The 11857-nt window shown below is 43.4% G+C and overlaps 1 protein-coding gene across 1 annotated transcript in view; it reads right to left on the minus strand.

The window, feature by feature from the left end:
- Positions 1 to 9683, minus strand: part of JAM2 (junctional adhesion molecule 2) — a 40020-nt gene extending 30337 nt beyond the window's left edge. Inside the window, exon 1 of the mRNA XM_056327491.1 lies at positions 9367 to 9683. Within this exon, the coding sequence (XP_056183466.1) occupies positions 9367 to 9421 (55 nt within the window). The 5' untranslated portion in view covers positions 9422 to 9683. The remainder of the gene's footprint in view (positions 1 to 9366) is intronic.
- Between the last annotated feature and the right edge of the window lie 2174 nt (positions 9684 to 11857).

Consider the following 11857-nt stretch of genomic DNA (forward strand, 5'->3'; position numbering starts at 1 on the left):
TCATTCTCCATTTACATAGCTTTCAAAAGCTTTGATTAAACTTTAAATAAGTTTAAATGCTTATAAAGAGGCATCGCTTCCTTCTCTCACAAAAATCAGTGCATTCTCCCAACAGCTCTTTCTGTTAGAAAGCCACCGCACTCTTCAGCAAGTGGCCAAAACCTTTGCAGCACTGTTTTCCCGCCCTTCTCCCCTCTAAAAAAAGGCAGCTAGGAATTTGAATACAGCTGGAAAGTGAACAGCAACTGTGTGTGCATTGTTACAGTGCTGAGGACTCAGCTAGAGATAGAACCGGACCATGAATGAAATAAGAAATAGACAGACTGTGCAGTGACAGGGGAAAAATAGAGTTGAAAATAATTTTTTAGTTAGTCATTCTACATATGGTGTTTATTCCCTGATGATAAACAGCTTCCCCAGATACCTTTTATCCTCTAGGACACTATTTATTGAAAGTCTTCAAAGAATGAGTGCTGTGAGTACATTAACTTCTGGAAGTACCCCATAGCCTTTTTCAACAACATTTAACATGTAGAAGGAGAATAATCATGTTTACTTTTTATGCCTAATACATTTCAGAAGACTTCTATATTACTTGATTGAAACAGCAGTAGTTGATGTGCAGGATGTAGGTCTTATTTAGAAAAAGAAAATAAAAATAAAGCAACTGACTTAAAATAAAATTATGTGAAGGCCTCTTAGACTGTATGGCAAGTAGCAAAACCATACACTAACACAACCCAAAGGGTCACTTCTTGATGTCTGAGCGTACTTCCACAGTGGATGCATCTGCTTACTTCTCCCTTACCTCCTCTGCCAGGCAGCAACTGTGATGCTGCCAGTGAATTTGGAGTGTCTGAATTTGTTTGCTTTACTAGTCACTCCAATACTACAACAGCATCATCTTAAAAATCTTATGAGCCCTACTATCTGGCTGTCCCAGCCCTCTCTCTTTTACATTTTCATATGCTTTGTTGCGATATTCTAATATTGAAGTATTGTTTTTCCTTTCAGGAGCCTCTCAAATGATTATGATATTCTTGTGTATCAGTGAATCACATTACACCAGGGAGGGCCATTACATTAGTGAACAGAAGGCAACAGTGGCATTCATTGCAAGATACAAAGAATACTCAAATACTAACAAAATAAAACATTTACCTTTCAAATACTGACATTTAAATGGAAAGCTACTAAGTCCGCTTGGAGGATAAAGGCCTTTTCTGCACAAACTCTTCCAACATCTAAGCATTGCTATTAATGATCTTTTAATTGGACCTTACGTGGACATTAGAGGAGCGAGAAAGGGAAAAAAAAAAAAAAAAAAGGAAAAGAAAAAGAAAAAGACAGACACACCGCTTCCCCATGCTCCAATGAGAACCCTGTGATACATGTTTGTTCTTTAAAGAAAAGTGGGAGGGTGGACAAAGCCAAAAACCCCCCCAAAAACAAGCCCACAAAACACAAGAAAAGAACTTAACCCAGCAACATTTATCATGTATTTTTGTTTCTGAACAGTGCTAAACAGATACCAGTGATGTCTTCCTTTGATATTCTACTACTGCAGTTTTAGAAATAATAGTCCTCTATTTAATTATTCCCACAGTTAGGAGTTGCAGACATCTGCAACAAGCTGGAGTTGTTTATGTGCAGGACAAAGTACTGATTAGTTATCTTTAAAGTCTCAAGCAACAAAATATATGCATTTATCTGTTAGAAGTCACATTAAAATTAATACTATTTTCCAAATCTTGACATGTAACATCTTAATTGGCAAAAGATCACATTAAAATTTGTTTAATTCAGCAGCAGCATTTAAAGAGTCTTCAGTCATGTTGCATTTATTACGGAAAGCATATATTTCTGCTTATAATTAACTTGCGCAACTTAAGAGTTAATTCTTGATGTCTGAGCGTACTTCCACAATGGATGCATCTGCTTACTTCTCCCTTACCTCCTCTGCCAGGCAGCAACTGTGATGCTGGTCACTCCAATACTACAGACCTTACATATAGCATGGATCAGCCAAGTACTTTATTCTCAGCAGGGCCTGACTTTCCCTCAATCTACATTTTAAAAATATTCAGGCCGTCAAGCAAATTCAACACCTTAACACCAGTCAATCAGACCCAGCAAAGCTGTGTGGCATGAAAACGGTGGCACACAATGCCCCAGCTGATGCCACTGAGCAAAACCTCAAGCCAGAGCAGCAGGGGCTCTCAGCCAGCAGCCCCCCCCAGGGCTTGGCACACCAAAGCTGTCACTTCTTGTCCCCAGCCACTGTGCCGTCTCAGAGTTTTCTGTATTCAAGCAGGGAAGCAGCCTCCCCAAACACAGAAGTATAGCTCTTCATTATTAAATATACAGGACAGCTTGCTTGAATCCCGGTTTCAGAACTGCTCACCGCCACCAGTTTGTATCAAAGCTGCAGCACAGCCCTGCCACACTCCCAAATTCCCAGTAAATCTGGCACAACTTTACATAAAACGCACTACAAACAACAAGCCAGGAGTTTAAGAGAAAATGTCTTGCCTTTGTGGTTGTAGCCTAAACACTAGAGAAGAGGCAGAAAATCATTTAGGTGGTCCAATAATCAAAGGGTAAAGAACCAATATTTACTTTTTAAGATTATTTTATAGAAACAGGGTAACAGAGCACAAAAGCTAGCCATAACATGCACCTAAACACACCTACACATTCTACAGATGCCACTCCAGATGATGCATTTTTATTCATTTTTACCTGTACAGCTACTAGAAGGCTTCAGTCAAGAACCAGGGCCTCCTGGAAGTAAGTACTGTCTATACATTCAAATAGTAAACTGCTGTCTAATGAACATAGTATGTATTCAAAGTCTGGTTTTCTACATATTTGTTTCCTCATATGTTTACAAGTACGCCAAGCACAAACACTTCTCCAACTCTAACCCAGCTCTAGCCAACATACACAAGTCCTTAGCATACCACCCCCAAGAATTTTTCCCAGTTCTTACTGAGCACTTTCTACACACTGAGATCAAATACATAAACTTTTTGGTTTCTTTATTATGCTAATCTGAGCAAAAGTCACTTGTCAAGAATGCATGTTTCATCACTTACTATGCTAGCAGTTTGTGAACAGCAGATATAGCCCCTATTGTTAACATTACCTGGTACCAAAACAACCCTATGATACATCACTTTCCACCCAGATGATAGTATGTTTTGTTTCCCTTTGAGTCTGATCCAGTGGTTTGGATGGGCTTGAGAGCATCTTCAACCCTTAAGAAGTTAATCCAAACAGAAGCTATGTAAATATATCTATTGAGACTTCACACCTGTAGAGTTTGTTCTTTCCAAATCAAGTCTACCCATTTCTTACTTTTTTAAATTACCAGGATCAAATTGTAGCTATTTCAATGCAAGTTTGATCTTCTCATCTCTTACTGAAAATTGCTAAGTTTTGAATTTGTAAAAAGCAAGCATTCAAAAAGGCTTATTACCAGATTTTTCTGTCATGTTTTCCCCTGCAAATAATCTTTGAGAGAAACTGGATGCCTGCTTTAATTACTATTAACCAGGAGGGGTTACAGAATTGCTAGTGGTTCAAAACTACTGCTGTTGTATTACTTGCTGTTGTTCAGAAATAGCTATTTTCCCCTTCCTCCTTTCCAAAAGCTCCTTCATCTCCCAGCATATGTTAGAAACTGACAAGTGAACAGGACCAGATGTTCAGCTGCCAAGCTCACCTTCTGCCTGGTTTAAGAAATTTTATATAAGCATTTGAGTGCTCAATGATGTACTGCGAGCATAGAGGTGGCATAAATCACTGGAACCCTCCAGAAAAAAATAAAAGTGGCTTTGGAAATGCAGGTGAGTACAAGTACTGGCAATCATCCAAGTGCTCCTCCAGCCTTATTTGCTGTCTCATTCTTAGAAATACATATTCATTGCCCTAAAAAATCCCAGCATTTAGATGAAGGAAACAAATCGTTCGTCTTGATTACAAGGCACCATAATATTTGCTTTAAGCTTCCTGTGGTGGAATTACAGCACAATCATGTACAAGCTTTGAGGAAGACACAACCAGCTTTTCTGCAGAAATGTTTTGTTAAAACTGGTAGCTCTTTGAAAAGTACTTGGGATGGGAAAAGACATGCCAGAAAGTAAAGGTGTAACAAAGCTAGCTTTACAAAACTGGGGTGTGTGGAGGGGAGAAGATCAGAATTAATTGCCTTTCAGCTTCCACATATCATTTCCTTCAGTTTCCATTAAAGTGCTCAACTCATTGTAAATTAGCCACTAAACTAGGAAGTAAGAACTTGTAAAACATCTATTTTCCCATAAGTATGCAATAGTGCTACAAAATTATCACAGGAGAAAAATCCTCATCCAGCCAAACAAGAAAAAAACAGCAATAAGATATTTATTCTATACATCCATGGGGACACTATATTAAGCATTTTTTTTTTGCTTGATATCATTGTGTAACTTCAAGGGAACCTTAATTTAGCCATTCCATATGGCCCTGACAAATAGTCTGCAGTGACAAGTACAAATCTCTGCCTTGTGCTTCAATTGTTCTGATGCACAAGGTACTTATATCGCAATGTGGACACTTCTGGCTGTGTGAACACTTCTTAGCAATCTTCTTTTACGTAAGCATGTACACTGGAGTCACCTCTAGCATTGCTAAGGGAAAATATAACACTAAGACTTATTTGAGAAAACTATTCCTATAAGAGGTCGCCAGCTGCAGGGAACCAACGATAAACAGACTGTCTCCAGAAGTGCTCCAACAGAAAGGTGACATTTTGAGTGTTGATAGACTGTAAGTAGATCATCCCATATGTAAACTTTTAAATCCCAATTTCAGAATGAAATTACTAGTTTTGCTCCTGCCCCTCCAAAATCACTGACAGTCCAAACCTACACCCCACCCCTCACAACAGGGAAACTTGCTTACTGCTGCTGCAGAAGATTCACATGCATGTCACTATCCATCTTCAGTGAAAAATATCACTACTACTTACTCATGTGAAATGATGAGAAAACTGGACTTTAATATAGTTGTACAAGAAGATTCTCCCATACTTAAGAAGAGGAATTCTTGCTTGTGACCACCAGCACTTGAGAAGAAGCTAAAGCACTTGTGGCATGCTTTGAGGAAGGACAGAAGCCTTCTCTAACATTTTTAGCTCACTTATTTAAAAACAGGTCTGCATACACCCCCAGTAATATTTGGGATTAGTCAGCAGACACAGACAAGTAAGAGCTCTAGGTCATGAAAGAGGTTCACACGTTTTCAGCTAAAGAGAAAAGGTGAAGTCAAAATTCAACTACTTGCAAGTTCTTACTTAATCATTTGTGATGGCAGTTTCTGCAGCAGAACCTGGCAGCTACTGTGCTGCTGCCAAGGTAGCCTGCACTGGGAAATACAGGTATAATACAGGAAACAATCGCAAAAATATCTGTGTGCAATTCAGTTAAATAGCCAGTAAGAGCATTGCATCCAGGCTCAATTAGATCTGCTAATCACAGTGGCAGTTTTAACTCTCATTATTAATGCCAGATGACCTATGGCACTCACAGTTACCAGAAATACATGCCCTATGACTTCAACAAAGAATTGTTGCAACGTTAAAGCTGAGAAAACAGGACCTCGGAGGCCAAGCGACAGCAAAAGAAAGTCCTCCTCTTGCATATATCCAACCTTAAGCAGAAGAAAACAAGAGGAATTGCAATTGTCTTGAGGTGACATTTTCAGGTACATTTCCTGTCTCTTGTATGCAGTGAGGAAAGACAGTCACCCTATTATTCTATTTTTTTTTTTTGTACATCCAATAGCAGGCTGTGGGGCCAGTAATGTGAACTAAGGATACCGCAGGGTCAGCCAAGGACCAGCTCTCTCTGCTTCCTCTCTGTAGGGAGGGGAGAGAGAGGAGAGGGAAACAAAGCCTTTACCACAGAACAGCATTGCTTCTGGCTGAGACCTCTCAGAAACAGAGCACCCCTTCCAAGTAGCACGCCTGGGTATCGTGACTTTCTCCAGTGCAGCAAAGGCCACGATTTCTGAGAGATATGCCAATAACTCACAGCCAAAGTTTCTTTCGAGTCCTGAAGATCTAAGCAGGATGGTGAAATTGTGAAGGTTATAACATAAGCTAGAGAGAAGAATGCCTCCCTTTTAAAAACTGGAAGGTCTTCCTACCAATTCCTCAATTTTCATCCATTTTAGAAGCATTTGGGTATTTTGGGCAGTGTTGCCACACTCATAAACAAAAATAGTTAGGCTGAACATTAGAAACAAGCATTGTTTTTCTGTAGTTAATTTTCATTGATTTGTTTGTATTTAAGAAGCTTACTCTCATCTCACAGCCTGTGTTATGGTGTCTAAGAGTCCATGCACGTTGGTAGACCACTAGCAGTCTATAGCGAAGAAATACTGCTTGTCAGCTAAAACAGCAAGAGAAGAAACCCTCCTTTGATGTTCCTCCCCACACACCCCACCCCTGGTTCCTCTCCAAAAAAAGCACTCTGATTTATACTATTATGCTGTACAGATATTACTAGAGAAGTATGAAGTCTTACAAATCTAAGAAATCCTGTCTCATTTGAATGTGGACTTTGATTTAGAAATCAGAGTACCCCTACCAAGTTAATCCAGCAAACAAAGGTTCAACAGAAGACTGGGGGTTGACAATATTCTCAATTTTGAGTACATCAGTCGTGTATCACTTATAATCAGGAAAGCATGGTTTAAAGACTTCCACTGTCAATTCCTATAGCCGATGCAGTCATGCTTTACAATTTTTTGTCAGGGGTGGGGGGGAAGACACCAAAGTGTGGGGGTTTTTTGTCTAGAACCTCTGTATCTGACCAAAAGATTCCTGAACACTAAGGAGTGTTTATTTTAAAGCCAAAAATAAACAAACTCACTCTCACCTTTCTTATTGCTCAAACTACCCCAGGGAGCTCCATCAAATGTTTATGTAAGACTACTATTTATTGCCTCTGCATTGCCCTCACACAGACACATTGTACTGGATTTGCTTCCAGCATCACCAGCTTAAATTTAATTTCTAATGTACACTACTGCAAGAAAAACCACACCTACAAGCTTCAGAAAAAGACCAGTTCATCAGTATTGTCTCCTCCAGAGTAGCCATGATGATTAATAACAATAATTTCTATATATTTTCTAACAGTCTTGCCAATGGAACTCACAAGTCCTACCCTGTAGCACCTTTTAAAACTTTCCAGATAACATCAGTTTCAGGAGCTCACACTGACAGAATATGATTAAAGACCTTCAACTCCCTTACTTTCCCCTAAATCAAAGGTGAAACAGAAGCTTCAACTCAGACAAACCACTATTTCTGCGATTCATTAATACTTCTTAGTAGGTTCTCACTGAAAAGCAATCCAAACCTCGTCTACCTCAGCACTGTTCCTGGTATGTTGATGTCCTGTGACCAACTTACACAGTTTCTGCATCTGAACTACCAAGGAAGTTCTCTACGCCGGCTCCACAATATAATACATACTTCAGGTATCCATCACTACTTTCTTTTCCTCATAAGTTTCTGCCCATTCCCCACTGCCTCCAGAGCACGTGAGTGCCACATAGGAGAACATTCAGCCCATATGTCTGACTTGGACGCCAGTATTACTCAGTCTTACTGTTCACACGAACATACATCAGCCACAGGAGCAGCAGCTGACTCCTGAAGGCCTGGATTTCCTCTGGTTCACACAAACAATCAGCACTTACACACCCACCTACAGTTTCTTCAGGCAACAACTTCTTATCAGCACCTTGCGGGTAAACTTTCTCCCCACCTGGTGTTTCTTGGGAATTGGGACAGGAAAAGGAAAAAAACCGCAAACAAACCGAGTCTGATAACAATGTAGGCACCACACTTTGATGCACTGTACTGCTTCCAAACCACTCTTGATCTTTTCCTTACTAGCCAAAGCCAGTGCTGCCAACAGGCACAACTAACCAGAAGGCTGAGCAGCCTGAACACACTGAAACCTGCTACCAAAACCCCCCACAGCAGTCTTGTCTGCTTAGATATACCCATGCAATTAACAGCAAATGAAGAGAAAACATCAAAGAAAATAATTTTTATTTACTATATGGAAGTATGCACTAGCTGCTCATCTAACAGCCCCAAATCTCTACAAGCCCTAGTAAGAGTAAAGAGAGAGGAAAAGGAAAATAAAAACTGCCATCAAACCAAAGACCTAACAGGCACAGGTCGCTTCAAGTCTCTCCTTGACAGTACTCATCCCTCCTCTACAAAAAAGGAGTTACCACACACGCAAGCTTCTGTTAGGTGAGAAAGAATGAAAGACAAACTACAAAATATACCCAGCATCAGCACCATGGATGTCCCACGCCCACAACGGATCGACAACCTGTCCCAGGCTGATCCCAGTGCTCACTTCATTGCAAGACTATGCTACATAATTATTTTTAAAACATTACTTCCGTGTACATCCTCTTTCCCTAAAACACCAGCAAAACACAAGCAGCGCACCACCGGAGCACAGCAAGACGTGATCTGAAAGTCACAGCCTTCCCACATGATGGGCACTGTTAATACTGTAGTATGTGATTTTGTTAATGCAGTAATTCACTGCTTCTTCACAGGTATGTGGCCACACGATCTAGTTTGGGTGGTGGGGTTTTTTTTTTCTTATTTCATGTATTTTCTGGGTGGGGCAGCTTCTGCCAACTTATTTTACCACCACCACCCGTTTTGTTTTTAACGACTTAGACAATAGGACCATAAAAAAAAAATCGAAAACATAAGTCTGTTCTGGAGCTGCAACATCCAGTGCTGGCAACAGAAAACGCGCTCCCGTCACACGCTCATTCATCTTGTAAAGGCCCCCAGAAAAGCCAAACTACGCAGCCCGCATCCCAAAGTTTGCATCACTGCAGAAAGCCGCTGGCTGGCGCTGACACAGGCCCGGCTGAAACAGGTTACATCTGTGCGAAAGCAGGAGACACATGGAAACGATCAGCGCGCACTCGCTCCCCGGCCGCCGCGGAGAACGCGCTCGCTGTTATTTCGCTGCTGGAGGCGCGACCCGGCTCCGGGGACGAGGAGGGGCAGCGCCGTCCCGCCGCGGCTGCCCTCGCCTCCGCCCCGGGGCGCCCCGGGCCGGGCAGCGCCGCCGTGGGGGCGGCTCTCGGCGGGGCAGGGCCCGGGCGGCGGCCGGGGAAGGGGTCGGGCACCCCCGGGCGGAGCCCTCCCCGCTCCGTACGCGGACGCGCACTTCGAGGGGACCGGCCGCCGCGGGCGGGGCGCTCCCGGGGGAGCGGGACGCGATAGCCCCGGCGCCGGCTCCGCGGGGAAGGGGCGCGACCACTTACAGCTCAGGACCCCCAAGTAGCCGAGGAGCAGCAGGCGGAGGCTGCGGCTCGCCATCTTCCCGGCAGCGGCCGCTCCCCACCGGCGGCAGCGGTTAATAACCGCCGGGAGATGCCGGCGGGGCGTGAGGCGCGGCGGGGGGGGCGGCCGGGTCCGGCCTCGCCTCGGCCCGGGGGAACGGGGCGGCGCCTGGCGGGCCGGGGGCGGCCGTGAGGCAGGTGCGGCGGCGGGGGCGCAACGCCCGCACCCGCTGGGCTCTGCCGCGGGGCTCTGCCTCCGCCCCGCAACTTTCCACGCGGCCCGAGGAGGCGCCTCGCCTCGCCTCGCAGGGGCGCCGGGAGCCGCGGGGCTGCGCCCTGTCCCGCCCGCCCCGGGGCGGCCCTGCCCGGGGCCGCGGCCGGCAGCTCCCCCGCCCCTGGCGGCGCCCCGCTCCCCCCTCGGCCCGCGCCGGTGCGCGGTGCAGCAGCTCCCCCCGCCCGCGAGTTTTTCGTTCATAAACCACGCGCTCTTCGCAAGCTCAAGGACATTTGTTGCGGCAGAATAAACTTTCCATTACGGAAAGCTCAGGCTTCTCGAAGGCGGCCGTGGTCCCTGGGGGCACGTTTCCCCAGGTCAGACCCACCTGGGGTAGAGTGGGGGGGCAGGAATAACGGGGTGAAATCCCGAACCAGAAAACGCCGATGTTGCGGGTGGAAAGCGCAGCGCGAGGGTGAGGCGCCGCCCGGAGCTGCAGCCCCCGGCCCAAGCCTGGGTGAGCCCCCGGGCAAGACCCCCGGCGGGCAGGGCACAGCCGCCAGCCAGCGGAGCCCCGACTGCACCGAGACCTTCCCAACCCATTTTACTGTCACTTTACACCAGCCTGGGAGACGCTGGGTTAAATATGCAGGAGTTGTCACGGCCCTTTAAATTTATGAATCAAGGAAAATTACTCATCGTGACTGTAAATAGTGCGTCTGAGTAGTTTCTGATGGCATCTTAAAAATACATTACCACTGGTGTGATACGGTTCTATATCAAGAAAAAGATCTGAAGTATCTCTTTGATAATCAGAGCAGCAACACTGGCTGTATTTTTTTAGACTGTAGCAAAATGAGAAAAGATTATTTATAAATAAAATCTCCAACAGCTATTTTAAAGAAGACCAAAGAAGTGGGATGCCACAATGCCTCTCGTGTCAAAATCTTCTTAGCTTATTTTTCACATGCAAAAACGTATATAGAATACAGTAATATTTCTTCAAAAAATATGCATATATATGTGTCCAGTATATATTACCAGTGTAATGGCAACATGCATTAAACAAAATCAGAACTATTCCCCAGGCAACTGAAAGGTTCTTTATTTTGCCTGGCACGGCACATGGTAACTTTAAGCATATACAAAATTTCCATGATTTCAGTAGGACTGCTTTAATGTTTAAAGCCCTCTGGTGATAGAAACATCGTCCTGATACAAAATCTAAATACCTGGGTGGAGCCTAGTGGAAAAGAGTGTGTGTGTGTGTGTGTGTAATGTTGCAAAATGACAGTATGGAATTAAATTAAGGGATAGCTCATAGAATGGCCATTAAAGCTGATGTGATGATGACAATGAATCAATGAGGGGAATGAAGAGAGTAATCGTGAGAAGAAGGTATCCCAATTAGACGATGAGATGAAGTTCAGACTAACCAGCACAGTAGCCTTTCTGCTGCAGCAAACATCCAGTTCTAATTGCCCAAATACATAGAGTTACATGAGACTTATACCACAGTAAATCCAGTTAAATGCATTGGGTTTATATAAACGTGAGGTCAGAGTCAAGCACCGTCCATCCATCCGTCTGTCCCCCATTCACTGTTTTGTTTCTCTTGCAAGTGAAGCAAATACCCAGTGTGCAGGGTTGTCTCCCCCACATTTCTCTGACTTTTTCTAGTACAGTTTCACAGTACTTGCACAGTTTGTTTACATTCCCCTCTTTTATTTCAGCAATGACTAGATAGTGGTTTCTCTGCTTGCTTTATACAACTGCAGGAAAAAAAACCAGCAATTAAATGTGAGTATTCTGAATGCATTTACAGAATTATTGGAAAAGTGGTTGTAATGCTCATAGTTCATTTTGTTTCTCTACTTTTTCTGTATATACTTTGCTGAGGAAGGGTATTCTTAAAAATACTGTCAAGTACTTTGTTAGAAGAGCACAAGACTTCTATCTGTACATTTAATCTTTTTAACTTAAAGGTAGCAAAAATATTTTCATTAAACAGCACAATAGAGCCCAACATGGAAGAATGTGTTTGAGATGCTCAGTGTAACAGTTATTCTTGGAGAGTTTTCCATAGAAACTCCTTTTTAGAATAATAAAAAGTCTAAAATTAACATCTGCACACAGAATGCCGGTCAAGAATAGCTATCATATTTTGCAATAACTATCTTAGTCAAGTTCTTTGTATAGAAAAGCCTTTAAGAATTGTGTGGAAGTGCAATATGATTTCAAGACTTGGATACTTCTTAA

This window comes from Falco biarmicus, chromosome 2 (genome assembly GCF_023638135.1).
Source record: "Falco biarmicus isolate bFalBia1 chromosome 2, bFalBia1.pri, whole genome shotgun sequence".
In the NCBI taxonomy this organism is placed as follows: Eukaryota; Metazoa; Chordata; class Aves; order Falconiformes; family Falconidae; genus Falco; species Falco biarmicus.